Below are 25969 nucleotides of genomic sequence, written 5' to 3'. Positions count from 1 at the left end.
AAATATTTCATATCTAAAATTAAAAAAATAAAAGAAAGATGGCGACGAGTCGAGGGCAGAACGACGGAGGCGGAATGGCGGAGACGGAACGACGGAACAGTACGCAGATATGAGAATTATATGAAAGGTGAGTTGAGAGAGAAAGGAGAGAGAAATCTGAGAAGAGAGAAAATAATTGTAATTATGAGGGTTAGTATCATTAGAGTTCTATTGATATAAATGGTATAAAAGTAAAAAATTCTTCCTCATATGGTACTTTTGAAATGTCAAAGATAGGTGAGTATAAAAATAAACCAAACATGAATGTTGGTTATTTGAGTAAAAAGCCCTAAAATATATTTGCAGTAATAAAATTATAATAATTATTATAATATGGTCACTAAATTATAGTTTTTACAAAAACATATATGAATTATAAAAAAATTATAAAAAAATTATTAAATTATAGTTATCTTATAAAATAATTACCGAGTTATAACTTTTTATAAAATAGTTACTCGCTTTGGCACCTCATCCACATAAGCAACGTTAATGTCCACGTCAACAAATTGTTAATCGATTTGTAAAAAAACTATACAGTAGCTAGTAACTGTTTTGTAATTTTTTAAAATTTGATTCTGTTGTTGGAGCATCGCAATGAGTTAGGGGGACATATTATTCTCTCGTTCAAACGCCTTTGGAAGTCATTAGCTCCGCCTCGAGTTAAGCTTTTTATCTGGCTTGCTTTGCGCAACAGAGTTCCTTCTCTTGATTTTTTTTGGTGATTCACTCTATTATTTCAGTGGAGAATTTTTTGTGCTTGTTATGTGGGATGGTGGAAACACAAGCTCATATTATTATTCACTGTAAGTTCGCTAGAAGTTTTTGATGTGAGGTTCTGCAGAAGTTTGATGTTACTATGACTTTTCCTAGTTCAGTTTATGACACAATGGCAAGAGATGAGAGATTTGTATTTGAGGCTTTGGGAGGTTCTTTGGTTTCTGCTAGTGTAGGAATTATGAAAATGTAGAAATAGTAGAGTTTTCCATAATAATAGAGATTTCTCTTACTCGGATTTGGGAGGTGGTTATATTTTATTGTTTTTAAAGCCTGTTTTTATTTTCAGAGGATATGTAATGGATTCTCTTATTTGGATTTAGATTTTTTTAGGAATCCTTCTGATATCGTTTTTTTCTGGATTATAACTTTATTTTTGACCTTTTTTTTTTGAGCTATAACCTGTAGTGTGTCACCTAATGTGTACCACTTATTGTGTGAAAATTTTGAGAAATTTTCCACATCTTGTGATTTTTAATATACATATTATTTATTAAAAAAAATTGATAACAGTTTTAAAAAAATATCAGTACTATTTTTGTAATTTTTATTATTCATTTCCCATTTTGCGTAAAAAAAAGTATAGCTTTAATCAAAACTTTTTTTTTAATTTGGATGCTGAATTGAATGAGAAAAAAAATGAAAAAATTATAACATTAAAGCCAACCGAATTAAAAGAATTTCGGTTTGATTTAATTCTTGCACACCGTAATTTCCATGTTGTTTAAAAATTAAATAAATCAGATAATTAGTGTCCCACATGAAAATTAATTAAATTATTTTCTCATTGTAATATACACATCTTTGTCCTTTTATGTACTGCACTTGGTTTATATATATAGATAGAAATATAGCTAATCATCTAATACAAACTCATTTTGGTAATATTCATCAACAAAAATTACTCATTTTGATATAAAAACTGTACGATATAAACATTATCATCTCTCTCTTAATTAAATGCCAGAAAACATGAGTATATCTGTAAATGGGCGATCAAAGGTGCCTCCCGGCTTTCGATTTCACCCTACAGAAGAGGAGCTTTTGCATTATTACTTGAAGAAGAAGGTTTCTTTTGAGAAAATTGATTTAGATGTAATTCCTGATGTGGATCTTAATAAGCTTGAGCCATGGGATATTCAAGGTTGATCATACTGTTACTTCTTATATATATTATATTATATTATATTATATAGTTTGTGTATGATTCTCGCTTTGGGTGCGAGAGGTCCCGAGTTCGATTCTCGGAATGCCCCCCATTAAAATTCTATTTATTCATCAAAAAAAAGTTTGTGTGGCTAGCAAATGGAATAATTATTATTGATTTTGTAGAGAAGTGCCAAATTGGAACTACCCAGCAAAACGACTGGTATTTCTTTAGCCATAAGGACAAGAAATATCCGACAGGCTCGCGGACAAATCGCGCGACTGCTGCCGGGTTTTGGAAGGCTACAGGGCGTGATAAAGTGATATACAGCAATGGCAAGAGGATCGGAATGAGGAAGACGCTGGTTTTTTACAAAGGTCGAGCCCCACATGGCCAGAAATCTGATTGGATCATGTATGAGTATCGACTCGATGACAACATTGTTGAAACAAATGTAAGCACACAAAAATTAGATAATCAATTCTCCGATCAAATATATCTGCCATTATCCATAAAACGGTAATTTATCTATTAGTTTAGCTCAAATTTTGTCTATAAACAGTCGACTGATCAAATAAAGTTTTCTTAATGAGTGATGGATCAAAATGACTGATATTTTATTTCTTATATTTTAGGTATTCAACATTCATTTTTCAAATAACATCAGACCGATCAGAGTGAATTTGATTCTATTAAGAGCATTTAAAAAGCATTGGATACTATTTTTTGGAAATAGAATGAATTTTGATAAGTCTTGGCTTTTGTCTTTTTTTCTTCTGGTCAACTTTCTGTTCTGGTTAATGGGAGTCCTACAAAGAATTTTAACATTGAAAAAGAGGTCAGACAGGGAGATTCTCTTTCTCTCATGTTGTTTGTTTTAGGTGTAGAGGGTTTGAAAGCTTTGTTTGATAAGGCAGTGAATTTGGGGTTTTTTTTTATGAATTTGGGGTTAATTGTAGCATTCATGTTGATAAAATTCTAAGACAATTATCTGATTATGTAATAAATGCTCTTAATTTGTGTTGAAGGGTTCCAATGTTATGGGGGAGGCAATGCAAGAAGATGGATGGGTGGTTTGCCGAATCTTCAAGAAGAAAAATCACCACAAAACCCTAGATTGTTCATTAAATAAGTCATCCTCCATGATTATTGCAGAAACAAGGAACCAGATGTTCAGTTCTTGTAATGAAGGAGCTTTAGGTCAAATACATGAGTGCATGGAAAAAGCATGCAAGGAAGAAAATGATAAATTCATGAAACTTCCAAGCTTAGAGCATTCCAGCAGCAACGGAGATTTAATATCGAACCAGGTGAGTTCAATGGTCGAACCCGCTAACTCATATTTAGCCGACTCTGATCTAAACCACTGGGCAGCTCTTGACCATCTAGTCGCTTCACAACTAAATGGCCAAACCGGGTGGTTCAATGAGCCCATATTGGCCTACTGTAACCCAACCATAAACCAACCCAACCATGATTTCGAATTCCCAACTCTGAAGCCATCATTTCTATTACCATCAAATTATGACGACGAGATTGACCTATGGAATTTCACCAATCGATCCTCGTCATCATCGATCGGACCATTTGTTCCACGTTTCGAATTCTAGTATATATATAACAGATAAATAATTAATTATTTTATATATAATAAAATCATATCATATAGAGTTGCTATATGTCATAATGAAGAGAACTTGATTATGCGATAGTATTAAGCGATAATAAATAAAGTTTCGAGTGTTCTTTTAAATGTGTAGATTTGTCAACCATTATCATTTACATTATGAACATGTCTGTAATTTTTCTTTTTGAAATTCATATCAATAATTTGTTATCTAGAAATATAAAAAATGTAATTATGATAATATATAAGAAAAAGCTATTTAACCCAACAATTTTAACCCACCTTATTGTACTGTCTTATGAAGGGGCGAAGCCAGAAATTATGTAAAATGGGGGCAAATTTTATAATTTAGTATGAAATAATTAATTAAAGTGGTCAATTTATAAAAATAGAAGAACTACAAATATAATTTAAACTAATTCTAAATATTAATTAAATATTTTTTTTGGGGAGAAGGTGGTCAATTGACCACCTTCTCCACAAGGTGGCTTCGCCACTGGTCTTATGTAATATATCTCTATTTGCTCAATTCCTATCCAAAAGCGTAAGATTCAATTTTCCATTTTAAACTGACCCACTCTATTTTGTTGCTATAGGTGGTACAATAAGATAGGTTAAATTTATTGGATTAAATAGCATTACTCTAATATATGTTGTTAAATATATTTTTACAGTTACTGGATTATATATTTTTATAAAATAGCAATTGAAATATTATTCTTTTACAAAATGCTTATTAAATTATAAAAATTGTACAACGGTTATTGAAATATAATTATTGTACAAAATAAGTATCGACTTTTTACATGGCTCTACATTTTTATCTTGTCTATATCTAGAATTCGATAATCATTTTATATGAAAACCGTATTTGGATAATTATTTTGTAATTTTTATAATTTTATAACTATTGCAAAAAAGCCATAATTATAACCGTATAACCCTAATATATGTGTAACAGAAGTAATATGTAATTGTAGATTTTAATTCTCTCTAAGACGATGATGAAGATAATAGTATGTATTTATTCTTGACTTGTGACATGGTTTGTCGGTTTATTTGGTGAAGAAAAATAGTGTAGCTGTATTGGATGATGCAATGTTATCAGAAAAGACTGTGGGTCATGGGGCTCTTGACTAATTACGACTAAATCAGGATTCTTGCTGCTTAAAACCATACTTATTATCAGTATTTTTCACGACTGGAATAATTGTTCGAATCGGTTGGTGGTCTATTAATTTAATGAAGAAAAAGTCCACAAATTGCATAATTTTAGTTCAATCTTGTCATATCGAAATTGAAATTCTTTAGAGCTGAAAATGTTTAGGGCATGTTTGAATCAATTCTAGTATAGAATTTATTTCATTTCGTTTTATTTGTAAATGAGTTCTACTTCAAAATAATTTGAAAATAAATTTTTGTGTTTGATTTTCGGAATTTTAAATATGAGTTTAACTTTAAATAAAGTAAAATAAATTGAACATTGTATTTCGAGTATAAATATAAATTTAAATTATGAAAGTTCATTTGAACCAAACACATATTTTATAGAAATTTAATTGAATTTCATAAAAATTATAAAATTCATTTGAACTAAAGAGACCCTTAAAAAAAATTATACTTCTAACATTTTTTTTTTCTTCTTTGCAAAAGTGTTCTTTTAAAACTTGTGTTAAGTGTATTTCATTTTAAAAATGGCTCCTTTCAAATTTAAAATTTCTCAATTTTCTTCAAATCTATAGGGATGGATGACATTTAAGTAAATTTTAATTGGATATAATAATATTTTTATCATTTTATTTAGATGTCATCGATCCAAATGGACTTGAGAGAAATACGGTGAATTTTAGCATGTTTCTTCTTGCCCAGCTACATGCTTTTCCTCACTCAACTACACGCTTCTCCTTGTCCAGCTAGGAGTAGGCAAAATAACCTGTCAAATTGATTAACCAAACCGAAACTAAAAAATCGAAATAAAAAATATAGTTAATCGGTCTATAAATTTAAGTTTAGGTTTTGATTTTTGACTATTTTAGTTAATAGTTTAGGTTTAGGTTTTAGAATCTTAAAAACCGGTTTATAAATAATATATATTTTAATATATATATATATATATATATATATATATATATATATATATATATATATATATATATATATATAAACACACACACATCAATATATTTTTTAATGATTAAAATAAAATATAATAAACAAAAAAATATATTTATAAGATATTTTATATAGTAATATATTTTTATTTTAGGAGATTATATATATAAAAAAATATTTTGAATAATTTTTTTTTCTTTAATAAAATATTTACCCAATTGAAATAGAAATATATAAGATTTATATCTATAAATAGTTGATAGTTCACATGAATGAATGATACAATAATTCAAATAAATAATTTATATAATTATATAAATAATTTTTGTTCAAGTTATAATATAATTACAAGATAAATTCGTGTTCAACATATTTTATAAATTCAAGTATTGCAATATTGCATGGTTTTTCAATCATTAATTGACCTATTATTTACTATATATATATATATATATATATATATATATATATATATATATATATATATATATATATATTAAACAACTAAAATAATATGGATTCTACAATCTACACACGATAAAACTAACATATTCAAAAGATATTTTATTTAAAAATATTTATATATTTTAGGAGAATTCATATATGAAAAATATTTAAAAGAAATTGATTTTAAGAGAATTTATATATATAAATAGTTCAAATTTGTATTTTTTTATTATAGTTTAAACTTTTGAATATTTTTTTGTTTGTTAAAAAAATTAAATAGAATGGAAGTTAAATTTTTATTATTAAAATATATTAAAATTTTACCTATATTTTTTTGTATATAATTTCTCAAATGATTATATGATGGTTAACCGATTTAATTGTTAACCCTTTAAAATATTAGGTTTAGGTTTTTAATTTTAAAAACAGTACTACTATAGACCGGTTTATAATTTACCCTCATGGACCAGTTAACTGGTCCATGCCTGCCCCTATATCCAGCTATACATTTCTATATTTGTATTAACTCATCCACAAATAGTGAATGGCATATAAACCAATATAATTAGAATTGGATAAAAAAATAATTCAAACTCTTAAAACATCCAAGCTAGAAAAGAAAAAACTTGGATGAAAAGACTTGTAAAACAAAACCGCCTTACTAATGCTATTAAAAATGAAACTATTAATCTTGGTTGTCTTGAACTTGAAGATCTGTTTATTTCTTGCTTTTCATAGACCAATTGATGAATAATCAAATCAAGTTTCATAAAATTCTATATTTTTTCTTGCAGAGACTAGACCATTATCTACAGAAATGCTCCAAAAAAAAAACAACGGAAGCCAAAATGTCGTCACTCAAGCAAACAACATGCATTCAAGTACGCTAAACGAAGTGACAATGAAGCAAAATATGACCAACCGTCTCCTCCTCCAAACATAACAAACAACCACTCTTTTTTTTACAAGCCAACTAATGGTGATATAATCTCATTCCTCTAGCCTGACTCATCCGTAACCGCCAGTTATCCCTGATCAATCGAAGCATAAAAGCCGGGGAGTAACCTTTGGAGCCTTCCCAGGCTACCAAGTCCCGCCTACCGGTAGCGAACCGAGCTACTACAAGCATTGCAAACGCATCAATTCTACTGCTTCACCAATGCAAAAATGACTTGCCTAGGTGAAGTAGATGAAGACGTGCAATCAATAGCTTTGGAGACTAACGTGTTCGGGTTCCTACAAAGTCTACAAAAAGAACCAAATTCCCTCTCAAGCGAGTTCGAACCCAGCAATTTATCAAACCAAAATCTAATTATAGAACCATTACCCAATTTCACCGAAATATGAGAATTAGAGACTTCCCAAGTAGTTGAATCCCCAATACAACTCGACACAATACCACACCAAGTATAAGACAACAGTAAATGATTTATGGACAAACGATCAAACAAGAAATCAATGCCCAAGCTATTAGAAATCACCAAAAACCAAAGGGAACAAGTATCCACATTCATAAGTTTCCATATCCATTTGAAAGAACACAAATATGCTTCAATCGAAATGGAGTAATATTTAAACCTCCATGAGAAAAGGCAAACAAACCACGGGCCAAGCCACCTTGCTAAAGAAATTTCAACCTGAAGTACCATCCTATAAAAAACGACGCATATGTATTTTTAAACTCTGGACCACAGAGTAACACATCTTAATTAAAGGAGCACATATAATAAATTGGTAAGCTGTTAAGAATTTATTTAACCAAAATAAGTCTACCTACAAGAGATAGTAAAATACCTTGCCAAATTGACAATTGAGAGGAAAAATTATGAATAACAGAATTAAAGACTTTGCCTCAAATTTTTTCAAAGACAGAGGATGGCGCAAGTAAGTAATTGGAAGAGATTCAATTTTGTAATTCAAAATAGCAGCTGCCGAATTCAGAGAAGAAATATCCATACTAATATCAATAAAAGAAGACTTTTGGAATTTGATTTTCAGCCCCGAGACCAGCTCAAAACAACAAAAAATTCCCAAGAGATTTGTAATCTGCTCCAAACCATTTGGGATGAAAAAGAAGAGTTCATCTACAAATTGCAGACAGTGACTGGAATGTCATAACCATCCATTGAAATGCCATCAATCAGGATTTTAGAAATAACTTTAGCTACAATAGCACGCAAACCTTCAACCGCAATAACAAAGAGTATACGAGAAAGGGAATCACCTAGTCTAACCCCTTTTTCCATAAAAAAAATCTCCGGAGGTCACCCAATTAACAAAGACTAGCATTTGAGATGAATTAAAGCAAGAACAAATCTGATTCAACTAAAAGTTATCAAAATTCATCTAGAGAAACATCTTTGGAATAAACTCTCAAGAAATCGAATCAAAGGCTTTTTTAAAATCAAGCTTGATCGTAAAACCTGATCTCGACGACTGTGCATAATGTGAATGAGCTCTGAAGCGATTATATGATAATCATGAATATTTGTGTCTCTCACAAAATCCAATTGGTAATATGAAATGATGGAAGAAATAATAGGAGCTAATATGATTGTCAAGACCTTAGGAATCAATTTCAAGATTCCATTAATTAAACTAATTGGCCGAATTAGAAACTTTAGAAGCACCTCTGATTTTTGGCAAAAGAACTAGAAAATCCGTGTTCAAGCCAATAGGAAAATCTGCACTCTTATGGAAACTATAGAAAATATTGATGATATCCTCCTCTAAAATATTCCAAGCTTTTTTATTAAGGAAAAAGTTGAAACCATCTGGATTTGAAGTCTTATTATTGTCACAACTGGAAAGAGAATAGAACACGTCCTCTTTTGAAAAGGCAACCGATAGAGAAGAAGATTGATGAAAAATGAGCTTCTTAATAGGCAAGTAGTAAAGAAAATAAAGAGGACACATTTTCTTCTTGAACAAGTCTTGAAATATAAACGTACATTATGCTTATAATAAACATTGCCAACCCAAATTTCAAAAATTAGATTACTATGAGATCTAATAGAAGCTAATGAATGAAAATACTTGAAATTCTTGTCTCCGAATAAATTCCAGTTCTACCTAGACTTTTGGAGCCACGGAGATTCTAGGTTGTTATAAACCAAGTTGAATTCGGTATGAAGTTTAGAAAGCTGGGTTGCTTCTACATCAAAAAGTACTCAAGAATTAATAGTTGACTAAAAGTCACAATATCCTGCTGAATGAAAGAACTTTTGAAATTAATATCCCCAAAAACTTATTTATTCCAAACTTAAATACATTTGCGCGGCTCTTTTAACTAAAACACCAAATTGTCTTGCGATCTTTAAGAAATTATGCACCAAAACTGCTCAACAAAAGAATAAAAATCTTAATGCTCCCACCAAGCATTAATAGATTTAAAGAGTTTCGGACCCCAATCCATAGCCACCTTAGATCTAAAAAGAAGCCGCACATGCTCCGAAATGGTTCTTGGCAAAGCTTTCAAAAACGTTTAGGCCATGAAGTCAAAACATTCGAAGAAACAAATCACCTATCAATTTTGGATCTTAAAATACTATTATTCCAAGAAAAAAATGACCGTGGAGATTAGTCTAAATAAGGTTTGAACCATAAACAAAATATGAAAATTCTCTCACGGAGTTTGAGAAACCCACACAATTGACCCTTTCAGAAAAATCCAAAATTTTATTAAAGTCACCCGCCATAATGCATAACATGTCTCTTGCAGTATAAGGAAGGAGCTCATTACAAAGCGAAATTCTAGGACAATTGTTGGATATTAAACACTCCAACTCAGTAAACTTGCTTGTTATTACAGAAAGGATACTAAAGTTCATTTTGTTACAAAAAAATCACTAAACTATACATTTTGTTACAACGAGATGTCACTCGTATAAAACTCACCGTTTTGATACTAAAACGCATCGTTTTTGCTTATGTGGCAAGGCGGAATTACAAATAGGAATATAACTCAGTGACCTTTTTGTAATTCACGATAAGTTTAGTGACCTTTTTGTAACAAAATTTGACCAAATCCGCCGTAGTCACCTCCCGTTGTAATAAAAAGTATAACTCAATAAAATAAAGTTTAGTACCCTTTCTGTAATAACAGATAAGTTCGGTGATTTAGGATGTTTAATATCCGACAATTGTTAGCTTAAACAAGAAAAACTCTAATTTTTAAAGAGAAGAAAGAAAAATCCAAACATAACCACCTAGCCAAGATAAATATGTTTGGAGGAGGAATCAAGTTTTTATTGCAAATGCACTGTAAACCACCTGAAAATTCCTACGAGGGAGAAAAGCAAAAACTGAAATACATGCAAGGCCAAAAATGTCTAATGCTAAAATCATCAAAAAATTCTTTTTTGGTTTCAACTTGTAATAACATGAATTTTTAAGATATTACGTATAGTGCCACGTGGCATAATCGTGAGGATTAAGAACGACAATATCGAATTAAGATGGGATAATAAGGATTTAGACCAAATCGGGTCTATTGGAATTATTGTATAATAATAATTTAAGCGAGAAATTATTATGCAATAAATTGAATTTTGATAGGAGTATTTTACTCCTATAATTAGGGTCGATTTTACTCGGTTTTCATCATGTGGGATCGATACTTGGTCATCATAGTGATTAAAAACTTGTTGGCAAATAATCGCAAGTGTACGATATCGCGCAAGTAATATAACTTGGAAGACCAAGTATCGATCCCACAGAGACAATGGACTTAATCACTAATTTCAAATATTCTTTAATCGGCTAGCTAGAAAAATCAATAGGATTTTGTAATTTAATTAAACTAATATAAACTGAAAACAAATGATAAAATATGATTTAAAACAATAAGATTAAAAAGTTCAAGGATTGATAATCCCAAATAAATAAGCAAAGTTATGGAATAGGATTTCTTAGTGATTTTATCGCGAATCGAGCTATTCTAAAGCACCGAATCCCGCCCTCTCAAGCCTCAAAGATCCGAATAAAATTACAACCTAATTAACTAACCAATTATTAACTCGCTCTCACGATATTAAAACTGAATTAAATAATCAAATTATAATTATGAAGCAAACTCAACGACTACCTAAATTCCAACCCGCTCTCACGGCGTTTTTCTCTAAGTTCTTAATTATCTATGTCTATTTAATTAACAATCTCTCAATTAGTTAACTAAACACAAAATCATGAACTAAGTAGCTAATTTAATCCAAGCAATAAGATTAATAATTAATACACGAATTAACACTAATCCATCCAATCCAAGTAATTACCAATTTATAAGTTCATATCAACCCTTGAACAAGGGTTTTAGTTACTCATATTATAACTGAAACAAAACAAGAAGGATGATGAAGAAGAAAGCATAATTAAACAATAAATACCGGAGTTGTCAATTTCGGAAAGAATCGTCTTGATTAAACTTGAAATCTTCAACAATCGTCTTGCAGAAACTAATTATAAACTACTTATAAACTGCTGGAAAAAACTAAACTAAAAGCTATTTAATAAAAACTAAATTATAACTACTCTAATCTAATGTCTAATCTATTCTACATCTTAAATTGAGTCTAGTACAAGGTCTTTATATAGTAGGAGAAGTTCCGGAGTCTTCTAATTCGTATTACAAATCAATTTGTAATAGGAATTGTAATTGTAATTTGAGGAGGAATTTCAGTCCAATTCAAAGTCTGCTGCACGTGTAATTCTCTTCTTTCCCGTTCGGGAAGCCATAGTTCCGTTCGTGACATGCCCAATTTTCTTCTTTCCCGAACGGGAAACCATAGTTCCGTTCGAAAAAACTGCAGACCGAAAGCTTTGAGATTTGATTTCTTCTTGAGTCCCGAACGGAACAAGGCCTTCTCGTTCGGGACTCATGCTCATTCTGCATGGTTCCCGTTCGTGAAACCTTTGTTTCGAACGGGAACAACCCCTTTTTTTCTCAATCTCGTTCGTGAACTTCAATATCTTCGTCCGCAAGCTACGCTTTTACTCGTACATGCAATCCACCATAAATTTGCCCCAAATAGTCGTTTTTCACCTAATTTCCACTGAAACACTAACAAACACTATTAAACGTAAAAACGCCAAATAATGTATAAAAACAATACTACACATGATGAAAACCGAGTAAAATCGACCCTAATTATAGGAGTAAAATACTCCTATCAAACCTCCTCACACTTAACCTTTGCTTGTCCTCAAGCAAGAAATAAATCTTACTCTACAAAATATGTTAGAAATCCTTAGCATATAACTTAACAATAAATCAATCAAAGAAATCCCCGACCCTATGAATAATATGAAAACAACCTTCTAAAACCGACAACTAAATAATGATGCAATCAAATAACAATAATAATTTTATGACATAATTCAATATAACAAAGGTTACTAACTCATTAGTACAAGGTCAAATTGAATCACACTTCAAGTTTCACTATCACTTGCGGGACATGGAAAATAATCAAATTTTTCCACTTAAGCAAATCATAGCACAATTTAGTAGAATCCGAGCTAATGGCATCAATATAATAACAAGTGTTTAGGGTATATAACAAAGAAAGCTCACAATTGAAAACATGAATACTCACCATAAGCTTGCTCATAGTCCCGGACTCCGCTACTTGATTCGGTAGTCAACAAAAATCATATGGTCTTTTATTGGGTTGTAATGTGGCTAAGGTAAAGGGTAGGTAAAAAGGTTAAACAAAGGCTAATTATCAACTTAATACACTATTTATTACTACTATTAACTTCTAGGTTGATCTAACTCCGGTTTTTCGTTTATGTGAACTTTTAACTTTCTTTTCTTTTTGAAATACGCTCTACTCATTGCTTTTTGCAATCTCAGAATTTTTCTTCTTTTTGAAGCTTTTTGCTTGCAAATTTCTATGTCTCTTTTTTTTTTCTTTTTTTCAATCTTTTTTCAAGGCGTAACTTTATCTTTTAAGCACAATGTAGTTCACTTTCTCTTTTCACTAATCTTGAGTTATTAATCACCTATATTCATCATAGTCATAACAATTAATATATAAAGTCGATAAGGTAAACAAAAGAGGTAAAGCATAGAACGGTAAAGGGCAAAATACTGTAAAAACAATAAAAAGGTTTAAGGCTCAAATTGGTGTAATCTAAGGGATAAAGGGTAGTCTATTTAAGTGGTCTAAAAGAAAGGTTATACCTAATTGCCATAATCATCTAATTGTTGAAAACTCAATCGTGTAACTTTAAACGGACACCGAGCAAGTTCTAGGAATAAAACATGAAATCAATACTCACAACAAGAAAATTAAGCTCAAAACTCTCAAAAGTGTGTAGTGTTATGCCATAAACTCAATTCCTACAAAAATTATGCTACTTATGCCAAAAGTTAAAAACGACTATAAAAATAAACAATCAACATGTCATGAATCCGCATCAAGTTATTCAATTATGTTTCAACGATTTGAACAAGTCTAAATTTTGAATTCACCCTTATTTCATCGGATTATGTCAACGAATTATTAAGTCATTAAGCAAGCATCGCTTATCAATTGTCGAATTAAGAAGTCGCGTTTATACATTCATTGATTTGGGAAAATCTAAAATTGACAAATCAAAGATAACACCAAATCAACTAACACTTTTTTTCATACTTTCAAGACAAAGATTAAAGTGATACAAGGCATTGAATTAAACTACGAATATCCTAAAACACCCTAATACAATCTACTGAAGCACAAAAACACAAGAAAAACAATAATGATAAAAAACACAAACTAAACTTAAGAAACCAAACAATAATAAAATAAATAAAAATCCTAACTAAACGATATGTTTTCCCCCCATCCTCACACTATTTCATGCAATGTCCTCAGTGTAATGAAATAACAAAAATTGAAAAACATGAGTGTAAGATGAAAGAAAAATAATACCTCTTGGGATTGCCTCCCAAGTGCGCTATAGTTAGAGTCTAAAGCTAGACTCTTCGCGTAAGGTTGCTAAAAATAAAACCTAACATGAGGAAGCCGTCTTGGTAGCATCTTCTCCCTTTTTTTTCTTGTTGGCTCCTTCAAGAAAAACTCAGATGATATAGAGTACGGTTGTACTCTATAGTAGGGAACATGAGGAGTATGAAGCATATTCATATATTTAGTATTATTTCCATCATACTCGGAATCAAACCCTTCTAAGAATGGATCTTTGAAATCAAAGGCTTTGTTAAATTCCTCGTAGAGTACCGTAATACCAAATTGCTCTCCACTTTCATTATTTAAGCTCATGGATGTTGTAATTGGGTGGAAAATCGGAGTTTCAAGTTCACCATCCTCACACTGTTCTTTTTCAACATCTACACGTACCTTTGTTGGATGATGTCCAACTAAAGCATTGACATATGGAATTTCAGCTATCTCATCCTCACTATTGATCGGCACATCGTCAATTTGAACCACCTTCGTAACATATGGATTGTCAAGTGATTTACCGCTTCGAAGCTCAATTACTTTTACTTGCTCTTTTAGATTTGATTCTGTTGTAGATGGTAGACCATCTTGAGCTATATTTTGAATCAAAATAGCCAATTGAGAAATTTGCGTCTCAAGACGGTGGTTGACCACGGCTTGATTTTGGAAACCGGTTCTCATCTCCTCAATGAATTCGTCAATCTTGCTTCCTTCATCCACATTCCAATTTTGCTGAAAATCCGGTGATTGTTGTGGTTCATTATCAAAGTTGGAATTGAAATCCTATTCGTTTTTATGTGGGTGATAACTTGAATTAAAGTTCAAATTTTCATTGAAGTTCTCCCAAGTATCGTTCCAACCATAAGTTTCACTAGCTTGCCATTGATCACCCATATAGTTGGCATGTCCATTCCAATCTGGATAGAGTACATGACAGTCAACTCGAGTATGACCAAAATCCCCACAAATTTCACAATTATACTGAAAATTTTGGTACTGCATATAATTTTGATTCCATGCCATTACTCTTTCCAAAATAGGTACACCAAAAACAAATTGAGGATAAACCAACAAATATCAAATTTCCTGCACACCCAAAAATAAGAACACCCCACGTAAAATCCAATAAACACAAAAAAATAAAAATAAAAAACAGAAAATAAAAGCTAACACAATCAAGAATATAATACTCTTAATTTATTAAGTACGCAATTGTCCCCGGCAACGGCGCCAAAAACTTGTTGGCAAATAATCGCAAGTGTACGATATCGCTCAAGTAATATAACTTGGAAGACCAAGTATCGATCCCACAGAGACAATGGACTTAATCACTAATTTCAAATATTCTTTAATCGGCTAGCTAGAAAAATCAACAGGGTTTTGTAATTTAATTAAACTAATATAAACTGAAAACAAATAATAAAATATGATTTAAAACAATAAGATTAAAAAGTTCAAGGATTGATAATCCCAAATAAATAAGCAAAATTATGGAATAGGATTTCTTAGTGATTTTATCGCGAATCGAGCTATTCTAAAGCACCGAATCCCGCCCTCTCAAGCCTCAAAGATCCGAATAAAATTACAACCTAATTAACTAACCAATTATTAACTCGCTCTCACGATATTAAAACTGAATTAAATAATCAAATTATAATTATGAAGCAAACTCAACGACTACCTAAATTCCAACCCGCTCTCACGGCGTTTTTCTCTAAGTTCTTAATTATCTATGTCTATTTAATTAACAATCTCTCAATTAGTTAACTAAACACAAACTCATGAACTAAGTAGCTAATTTAATCCAAGCAATAAGTTTAATAATTAAGACACGAATTAACACTAATCCATCCAATCCAAGTAATTACCAATTTATAAGTTCATATCAACCCTCGAACAAGGGTTTTAGTTACTCATATTAAAACTGAAACAAAACAAGAAGGATGATGAAGAAGAAAGCATAATTAAACAATAAATACCGGATTTGTCAATTTCGGAAAGAATCGTCTTGATTAAACTTGAAATCTTCAACAATCGTCTTGCAGAAACTAATTATAAACTACTTATAAACTGCTGAGAAACAGAAAACTAAAACGCTAATCTAAGAGAAAATAATTAAAACTAATGTATTCTAAATTATTTTACGTATTAAATTGAGTCTAGTACAAGGTCTTTATATAGTAGGAGAAGTTCCGGAGTCTTCTAATTCGTATTACAAATCAATTTGTAATAGGAATTGTAATTGTAATTTGAGGAGGAATTTCAGTCCAATTCAAAGTCTGCTGCACGTGTAATTCTCTTCTTTCCCGTTCGGGAAGCCATAGTTCCGTTCGTGACATGCCCAATTTTCTTCTTTCCCGAACGGGAAACCATAGTTCCGTTCGAAAAAACTGCAGACCGAAAGCTTTGAGATTTGATTTCTTCTTGAGTCCCGAACGGAACAAGGCCTTCTCGTTCGGGACTCATGCTCATTCTGCATGGTTCCCGTTCGTGAAACCTTTGTTTCGAACGGGAACATCCCCTTTTTTCCTTAATCTCGTTCGTGAAGTTCAATTCCTTCATCCGCAAGCTACGCTTTTTACTCGTACACGCAATCCACCATAAATTTGCCCCAAATAGTCGTTTTTCACCTAATTTCCACTGAAACACTAACAAACACTATTAAACGTAAAAACGCCAAATAATGTATAAAAACAATACTACACATGATGAAAACCGAGTAAAATCGACCCTAAATATAGGAGTAAAATGCTCCTATCAAACCTCCTCACACTTAACCTTTGCTTGTCCTCAAGCAAGAAATAAATCTTACTCTACAAAATATGTTAGAAATCCTTAGCATATAACTTAACAATAAATCAATCAAAGAAATCCCCGACCCTATGAATAATATGAAAAACAACCTTCTAAAACTGACAACTAAATAATGATGCAATCAAATAACAATAATAATTTTATGACATAATTCAATATAACAATGGTTACTAACTCATTAGTACAAGGTCAAATTGAATCACACTTCAAGCTTCACTATCACTTGCGGGACATGGAAAATAATCAATTTCTCACTTAGGCAAATCATAGCACAATTTAGTAAAAACTAAGCTAATGGCATCAATATTTCAACAAGTAGGGTATATAACAAAGAAAGCTCACAATTGAAAACATGAATACTCACCATAAGCTTGCTCATAGTCCCGGACTCCGCTACTTGATTCGGTAGTCAACAAAAATCATATGGTCTTTTATTGGGTTGTAATGTGGCTAAGGTAAAGGGTAGGTAAAAAGGTTAAACAAAGGTTAATTATCAACTTAATACACTATTTATTACTACTATTAACTTCTAGGTTGATCTAACTCCGGTTTTGCGTTTATATGAACTCATAACTTTCTTTTCTTTTTGAATTACGCTTTACTCATTGCTTTTTGCAATCTCAGAATTTTTTTTTCTTTTGAAGCTTTTGCTTGCAAATTTCTATCTCTTTTTATTTTCTTTCAATCTTTTATAAGGCGTAACTTTATCTTTTAAGCACAATGTAGTTCACTTTATCTTTTCATTAATCTCGAGTTATTAATCACCTATATTTATCATAGTCATAACAAATAATATATAAAGTCGATAAGGTAAACAAAAGAGGTAAAGCATAGAACGGTAAAGGGTAAAATACGGTAAAAACAATAAAAAGGTTTAAGGCTCAAATTGGTGTAATCTAAGGGATAAAGGGTAGTCTATTTAGTGGTCTAAAAGAAAGGTTATACCTAATTGCCATAATCATCTAATTGTTGAAAACTCAATCGTGTAACTTTAAACGGACACCGAGCAAGTTCTAGGAATAAAACATGAAATCAATACTCACAACAAGAAAATTAAGCTCAAAACTCTCAAAAGTGTGTAGTGTTATGCCATAAACTCAATTCCTACAAAAATTATGCTACTTATGCCAAAAGTTAAAAACGACTATAAAAATAAACAATCAACATGTCATGAATCCCCATCAAGTTATTCAATTATGTTTCAACGATTTGAACAAGTCTAAATTTTGAATTCACCCTTATTTCATCGGATTATGTCAACGAATTATTAAGTCATTAAGCAAGCATCGCTTATCAATTGTCGAATTAAGAAGTCGCGTTTATACATTCATTGATTTGGGAAAATCTAAAATTGACAAATCAAAGATAACACCAAATCAACTAACACTTTTTTTCATACTTTCAAGACAAAGATTAAAGTGATACAAGGCATTGAATTAAACTACGAATATCCTAAAACACCCTAATACAATCTACTGAAGCACAAAAACACAAGAAAAACAATAATAATAAAAAAACACAAACTAAACTTAAGAAACCAAACAATAATAAAATAAATAAAAATCCTAACAAAACGATATGTTTTCCCCCCATCCTCACACTATTTCATGCAATGTCCTCAGTGTAATGAAATAACAAAAATTGAAAAACATGAGTGTAAGATGAAAGAAAAATAATACCTCTTGGGATTGCCTCCCAAGTGCGCTATAGTTAGAGTCTAAAGCTAGACTCTTCGCGTAAGGTTGCTAAAAATAAAACCTAACATGAGGAAGCCGTCTTGGTAGCATCTTCTCCCTTTTTTTTCTTGTTGGCTCCTTCAAGAAAAACTCAGATGATATAGAGTACGGTTGTACTCTATAGTAGGGAACATGAGGAGTATGAAGCATATTCATATATTTAGTATTATTTCCATCATACTCGGAATCAAACCCTTCTAAGAATGGATCTTTGAAATCAAAGGCTTTGTTAAATTCCTCATAGAGTACCGTAATACCAAATTGCTCTCCACTTTCATTATTTAAGCTCATGGATGTTGTAATTGGGTGGAAAATCGGAGTTTCAAGTTCACCATCCTCACACTGTTCTTTTTCAACATCTACATGTACCTTTGTTGGATGATGTCCAACTAAAGCATTGACATATGGAATTTCAGCTATCTCATCCTCACTATTGATCGGCACATCGTCAATTTGAACCACCTTCGTAACATATGAACTGTCAAGTGATTTACCGCTTCGAAGCTCAATTACTTTTACTTGCTCTTTTAGATTTGATTCTGTTGTAGATGGTAGACCATCTTGAGCTATATTTTGAATCAAAATAGCCAATTGAGAAATTTGCGTCTCAAGACGGTGGTTGACCACGGCCTGATTTTGAAAACCGGTTCTCATCTCCTCAATGAATTCGTCAATCTTGCTTCCTTCATCCACATTCCAATTTTGCTGAAAATCCGGTGATTGTTGTGGTTCATTATCAAAGTTGGAATTGAAATCCCATTCGTTTTTATGTGGGTGATAACTTGAATTAAAGTTCAAATTTTCATTGAAGTTCTCCCAAGTATCGTTCCAACCATAAGTTTCACTAGCTTGCCATTGATCACCCATATAGTTGGCATGTCCATTCCAATCTGGATAGAGTACATGACAGTCAACTCGAGTATGACCAAAATCCCCACAAATTTCACAATTATACTGAAAATTTTGGTACTGCATATAATTTTGATTCCATGCCATTACTAATCGCAAGTGTACGATATCGCGCAAGTAATATAACTTGGAAGACCAAGTATCGATCCCACAGAGACAATGGACTTAATCACTAATTTCAAATATTCTTTAATCGGCTAGCTAGAAAAATTAATAGGATTTTGTAATTTAATTAAACTAATATAAACTGAAAACAAATAATAAAATATGATTTAAAACAATAAGATTAAAAAGTTCAAGGATTGATAATCCCAAATAAATAAGCAAAATTATGGAATAGGATTTCTTAGTGATTTTATCGCGAATCGAGCTATTCTAAAGCACCGAATCCCGCCCTCTCAAGCCTCAAAGATCCGAATAAAATTACAACCTAATTAACTAACCAATTATTAACTCGCTCTCACGATATTAAAACTGAATTAAATAATCAAATTATAATTATGAAGCAAACTCAACGACTACCTAAATTCCAACCCGCTCTCACGGCGTTTTTCTCTAAGTTCTTAATTATCTATGTCTATTTAATTAACAATCTCTCAATTAGTTAACTAAACACAAACTCATGAACTAAGTAGCTAATTTAATCCAAGCAATAAGTTTAATAATTAAGACACGAATTAACACTAATCCATCCAATCCAAGTAATTACCAATTTATAAGTTCATATCAACCCTCGAACAAGGGTTTTAGTTACTCATATTAAAACTGAAACAAAACAAGAAGGATGATGAAGAAGAAAGCATAATTAAACAATAAATACCGGAGTTGTCAATTTCGGAAAGAATCGTCTTGATTAAACTTGAAATCTTCAACAATCGTCTTGCAGAAACTAATTATAAACTACTTATAAACTGCTGAGAAACAGAAAAATAAAACGCTAATCTAAGAGAAAATAATTAAAACTAATGTATTCTAAATTATTCTACGTATTAAATTGAGTCTAGTACAAGGTCTTTATATAGTAGGAGAAGTTCCGGAGTCTTCTAATTCGTATTACAAATCAATTTGTAATAGGAATTGTAATTGTAATTTGAGGAGGAATTTCAGTCCAATTCAAAGTCTGCTGCACGTGTAATTCTCTTCTTTCCCGTTCGGGAAGCCATAGTTCCGTTCGTGACATGCCCAATTTTCTTCTTTCCCGAACGGGAAACCATAGTTCCGTTCGAAAAAACTGCAGACCGAAAGCTTTGAGATTTGATTTCTTCTTGAGTCCCGAACGGAACAAGGCCTTCTCGTTCGGGACTCATGCTCATTCTGCATGGTTCCCGTTCGTGAAACCTTTGTTTCGAACGGGAACATCCCCTTTTTTCCTTAATCTCGTTCGTGAAGTTCAATTCCTTCGTCCGCAAGCTACGCTTTTTACTCGTACACGCAATCCACCATAAATTTGCCCCAAATAGTCGTTTTTCACCTAATTTCCACTGAAACACTAACAAACACTATTAAACGTAAAAACGCCAAATAATGTATAAAAACAATACTACACATGATGAAAACCGAGTAAAATCGACCCTAAATATAGGAGTAAAATACTCCTATCAAATTTCAGCGGAATTAAAAAGAAAGGAAATAAATTAAATTAATTGGAAAGCCCGAGATAATATTTTTCATGCCAAGGTCCGTGAAATATTATTAATAAGTTATCATCAAATTTTCGTAAATTTATGAAACAGTTTTAAAGGTAAACTCGACGATTAAGCAAGGATTTTGGGTTAAAGTGCAATTTAGCCCTTTGAGCTAAAATGGCTAAAACCTAAAACCCTCCCAAAAAAGGGTGCAATTGTTTTTTTTTTCCAACATCGGAGTGTAAATGAAAAAACGTTTGAACAAGGGTGGTTTTTAAATAATTAGGCCTATTTTTGTTTATCAATTATTTATTTTTTAATAAATGATGGGTATATTAGCACAATCACAAAAATATGATTGGCAAAAATCTTATAAAAAGACTATCAAAAGTCTATTTTTTTAAAAAAAGTAAATTACTATATACATCCCATCCCGAATAACTGAAATCCTTATTGTCGTACTTATACAAATTCACAGCTTTGTATATCTCTTGAAACAAAACTTGAGTAATCTTCATGCTTTCATGCCTGAAAACTCTTGCATTTCTTGTTTTCCACAATTCCCAAACAACAAAAAACCAAATCATTTGCTAAATAATACAATAGTTTTTATGCCATAATGAACTCGAAAAGTGAATAATGGAGTTAGGAGCCATCCAATGGAAGTTACATAAACGAATTAATGTATTCCAAGTAAGCCAAGCAAACCGAAAGTAGATAATGATATGGGTATCCGTTCAGCTTCTAAACAAAGAGAAAATAAGGAATGAATAGGAGACAAAATACCTCAATTCATCAACGATACATTTGATGAATTTATGTCCCGAAGAAGCAACCAAAGGAGAAGTTAAGGTGCGGAGGAAGTTTATATATCTACAAAAACCCCACTGAAGAGTGGGCTGAATGGAGAAGACGCAGTTTAACTATTCCCGCCGCATAATAATCGGTTTTCTGATTCCATAAAACCATGTCCTAATTGTGAAGACCAAACTGACAACCAATGTCCTGAAGATGAAGAGAGTCGATCAACTACTGATTTTCAAGTCTGAGACGCCGAATCCATTGAAAATCAATATTCCCGATCTAAATATTTCAGTAGTATGAAACATCAGCTGCTTTGTTGGAGGAAAAATTGAATAATCTTGAGTAACTTAAAGCTAAAGAATCATTACTAATCCAAACATCCTTCCAGAAATCATTAGAATCACCATTTCCCAATCTCACGCGAAGAACGTGTTTATATTAATTCCAAACTATCGTAACATGCACTCAAACTGAATAAATACCATGCAAAAGATGAGAAAGCTTTGACATATGCACCAAGTCTAGATTTCTCTGATTTGATAAGCCCGAACTGCTCCTAATGATTGAATACCAAAGTGAAAGTCTGTCTACTATCTTAAGTTTCCAAAGCCATTACAAAAGCAAGGATTAATTTTTAATTACAAAACACTGACATTCAAACCACCATTAACAGAAGGAAGGCAAACATCTAACCAGAAAACCTTATGAAAACCCATCGTAGTACTTGAACCACTCTAAAAAAATCTTCTCACAAAGCGCTCAAGATCAATCACCACTGATCTCGAAATCAAAAAGGAAGAAAGGAAATAAATTTGGAGGCTACAACGGATAAACTTGTCAAAGTAACTCATCTTGCAGGAGAAAGTAAATTCCTTTTCCAAGAAGCTAGCTATTTTAAGGGATTAAATATTGCCACATATCCAATATTTTATTAGACGTGAATACATAAATTAAATTTAAAGATAAATTTAATTTACAAGTATCCCTAAAAGTATATTGTGACAATAGGATTTTAAATTTAATTTTTTTTTGGATAATGATATAGTTAACGAGGATAATATAAACTTATGAATTGGGTGCAGAATAATTGATAAGTCTTGTGCGAATATTTTTAATGTCAATATTCGCGGAATAATTTAAAAAGGTTATCGTGAAAATTTGATAAAATTTGGAAGTAGAAATTTTATCAAGTACAGTCTATATGGACCTAATAAATCGAAAATGATATATTAAAAATAAAATATAAGTCGGATGAGAATAAAAATTATATTTTTATTTTTTTTATAATTTATGAGATTTTTGGGTAAATTTTTACGAAATTCGAAAGTCGTTTCCGTTAGAGCTACGGACGACTAAATTGGTTTAAAGTACATGATTGAGCGAGTATTAAACGGCACTTAAGCCAAATCTATATATATAACTTAAGCATGAGTTAAATGGTTACAGAAAACCATTTTTCTTTCATTTGAAAGAAAGAAAAGAGCAAAAGCTCTCTAAGGAGACAGTGAAGCTAGGGTTTCGACCCGTTCGTCCATTTCTCGATTCTAACTCCGTTTCTTCGACGATTACTCGAGTAACCGAGGTATCAATCCCGTATTAAACGTTTATTTTGATATATTTCGATTATATTTTGAATATATATATGTTTATAAACGGTGACCGTATCGAGCGATTGAATTATACGTCTGAATTGTGAATTGATTGTGTGTACGTGTAGTAGGACGTAAAATAGGACGTTTTTGACGTTTTGGGAAAAATGGCACGTCGAAATGGCCCAGAAATTGATTTTCCCAAAACTGCGTGTGCGGCACACCCGCACGGCAGGCGTGCGCCCGCACAGGTTTACGGCACGCCCGCACGCCTCTGCTATGCGCATGCACGGCAGGCGGTTCGCCCGTAAAACTAGTTATGTGCAGACGCACAGGGACCCGAAGGGGCATGCACGTCGAGGAATTTCTGAGGTTTGACGGTAGACTTCCGGGGGGCGATTTTGCTGGGCTTTCGCCTAGTAACCCGAGTTCTTGTCCGACCGAACCTTAAATATTTTAAATAAATATTTTTCAACCTAATCCTTAGGACTTTTAAAATGAGAATTTAAAAGTAAAATTTAACGTTTAAAAAGGACTTTAAAAGAGTTAAAGTCGACGTTTAACCAATTTAAAAGATTTAGAAAATGATGTTGCTAAATAATTGGTATACGACTGTGAATTGTTTTGACAATCAAATCTATACTATTAAATGATTTTAATTAGATATTGCTATACCTAAAATGATTTCTAGAGAGAAATCTAAACGTTTTCTCGATGTGAAAACGGTTTATATGGTTTTTAAAAATAAAAAGACCATAAGTGTTATGTGTTATATGTGTTGTCTTGTGTTTTGTATGTTTGATCCGACTAGCTGTCCAGCAGTCAGACCAGAACTCAGGGTAGTCTGTCACACATACGACGGTGCTAAGTAGTAACTTAAAAGTACTATGAATTTACGTGTTTACTTTTGAATATCAGTATTCAACTGTTTTAAATCCATAATCCCAGTAGTATAAACTAGCCAAGAGATATCCATTGGAACGTGCTACCTATTGGGCGGCAATAGGGTTGCGTGATTACCAACACCGATTCTAGATGTACTTCTGTCGAGGTATAGAGGTATGTCTGTCGTATTATGTCATTGGGAAAGTAAATGCCCTGATTTAAAGGGTAAATCCTGAGACGATAGTAGTACAGTTACGATCGCGGGTCAAATTGCGATGGCAGTTTCTGATTACAATTCAGGTACCAGAGATACAGAAGTGGACGGCAGTGATTCAGTTCACGTTACTTAATCTGTAGTCTATAAGCTCGTGATATGAGTATGTATGTTAGGACAATTGTGGATTAGGGTTTCATATGGATCAATAAATTGGTAATATTTTTTATATATAACTGTTTTATATATATTATGCGATTTTGGTATTTATCTGTAAATTGTTCACTCACTCAAAAATATATTTATATATATATATATATATATTTCTGATCCCGTTGTTATTTCCCAATTTTGAGGCAATGAGCTTTAAGATCTGTCGAGCTTCCATGTTCCTGATTTAGGGAGCTCTTCTTTTGGGTATTGTACATTATTGTTTGTACTCTTAGAATGCTGCAATAGTATAGGTTTGATATGCCAGTAGCCGTGCCACTAGTCTTCTGTCTAGATACTCTGGTAGGATCTAGTGCACCTGTGTATACCTTTTGGGTGGCTGCGTAGTGGCATATTGTATGTAGTTACCGAGTCGGCCTCGTGTGTTTTTGGGAGGGTCAAAAACAATATGTTTTATATACAACGGCTACGTGTAACTGGTCCGCTATGTATTTTAATATGTTTGATACCACTGTTGCGAGATGCAGAGGTGTCCGTGGCGTGAGGTCTAGAACGGGGCTGTCTATGTGTTAAGGCAAACGAGACTTAAGTCTCTGGTTTCCAGTGATTACCACGCCAGGTTTTTATAAGAAAACGAGGGTTGAGATAGTGAGGTTATCCAACCAGTATTTCTGAAAACAAGATTTCGCTTATATGTGTATTTTCAGAAACGTGTTTGAGTTAAACGAGAAAAGTTGTAGCTTTATTTTCTAAAAACAAATCGTACGCGAGGTGCGATCCAGTAATAATATTTGCGAAAAATTTCTAGAGGTTATAAGCTTGCTACGGGTTTCGGAACAACCATTCCCATTCCCTAGCGCTGGTCATGACTTGGATTAGGGTGGATTTCGGATCGTGACATAAGAGGAAAAATTGCTAACAATCGGATCCCATAATTTTGATCTAACCAGTTTGCAAGATAGCGGAAGACCCAAATACACAATAGCCGAGACATCAATATTGCAGCCAAGGACATAAGAAGATTCAGCTAAAGAGGCATCATTCCTATTAATACCAATTTAATAGCAGATTTGTGATAGTTAATTTACAAACCCAAAAGATTACTAATAATGGACATATCATTCAGC

The 25969-nt window shown here is 32.1% G+C and overlaps 2 protein-coding genes across 2 annotated transcripts; one reads left to right on the top strand and one right to left on the bottom strand.

Moving 5' to 3' along the window:
- The first annotated feature begins 1719 nt into the window (after nucleotides 1-1719).
- On the top strand, nucleotides 1720-3698 carry LOC126653582 (NAC domain-containing protein 43-like). Its single transcript, XM_050347507.2, has 3 exons — nucleotides 1720-1960; nucleotides 2149-2417; nucleotides 2992-3698. Exons 1-3 carry the CDS (start codon nucleotides 1777-1779, stop codon nucleotides 3571-3573), a joined length of 1035 nt encoding a protein of 344 aa, XP_050203464.1. The 5' UTR covers nucleotides 1720-1776; the 3' UTR covers nucleotides 3574-3698.
- Nucleotides 3699-8233: 4535 nt separating this feature from the next.
- On the bottom strand, nucleotides 8234-9065 carry LOC126687813 (uncharacterized). Its single transcript, XM_050382368.1, has 3 exons — nucleotides 8769-9065; nucleotides 8506-8713; nucleotides 8234-8385 (listed from the first exon to the last, which is right to left on the bottom strand). The coding sequence occupies exons 1-3, from the start codon at nucleotides 9063-9065 to the stop codon at nucleotides 8234-8236; spliced, it is 657 nt and encodes a 218-aa protein (XP_050238325.1).
- Between the last annotated feature and the right edge of the window lie 16904 nt (nucleotides 9066-25969).

This window comes from Mercurialis annua, linkage group LG6 (assembly GCF_937616625.2).
Source record: "Mercurialis annua linkage group LG6, ddMerAnnu1.2, whole genome shotgun sequence".
Lineage (NCBI taxonomy): Eukaryota > Viridiplantae > Streptophyta > Magnoliopsida > Malpighiales > Euphorbiaceae > Mercurialis > Mercurialis annua.
The sequence above is the reverse complement of the archived record's forward strand: the minus strand, read 5'-3'. Positions and strand labels throughout refer to the sequence as shown.

What these genes read in the sequence shown, in the direction of transcription:
- LOC126653582 (XM_050347507.2), top strand. Translation starts at nt 1,777, where the DNA reads ATGCCAGAAAACATGAGTATATCTGTAAATGGGCGATCAAAGGTGCCT. An exon ending in TGAGCCATGGGATATTCAAG is followed by an intron (nt 1,961 to 2,148) that starts GTTGATCATACT and finishes TTGATTTTGTAG; the next exon opens with AGAAGTGCCAAATTGGAACT. An exon ending in ACAACATTGTTGAAACAAAT is followed by an intron (nt 2,418 to 2,991) that starts GTAAGCACACAA and finishes TTTGTGTTGAAG; the next exon opens with GGTTCCAATGTTATGGGGGA.
- LOC126687813 (XM_050382368.1), bottom strand. Translation starts at nt 9,065, where the DNA reads ATGTGTCCTCTTTATTTTCTTTACTACTTGCCTATTAAGAAGCTCATT. An exon ending in AAATCAGAGGTGCTTCTAAA is followed by an intron (nt 8,714 to 8,768) that starts GTTTCTAATTCG and finishes TTGATTCCTAAG; the next exon opens with GTCTTGACAATCATATTAGC. An exon ending in TGAGAGTTTATTCCAAAGAT is followed by an intron (nt 8,386 to 8,505) that starts GTTTCTCTAGAT and finishes TTATGGAAAAAG; the next exon opens with GGGTTAGACTAGGTGATTCC.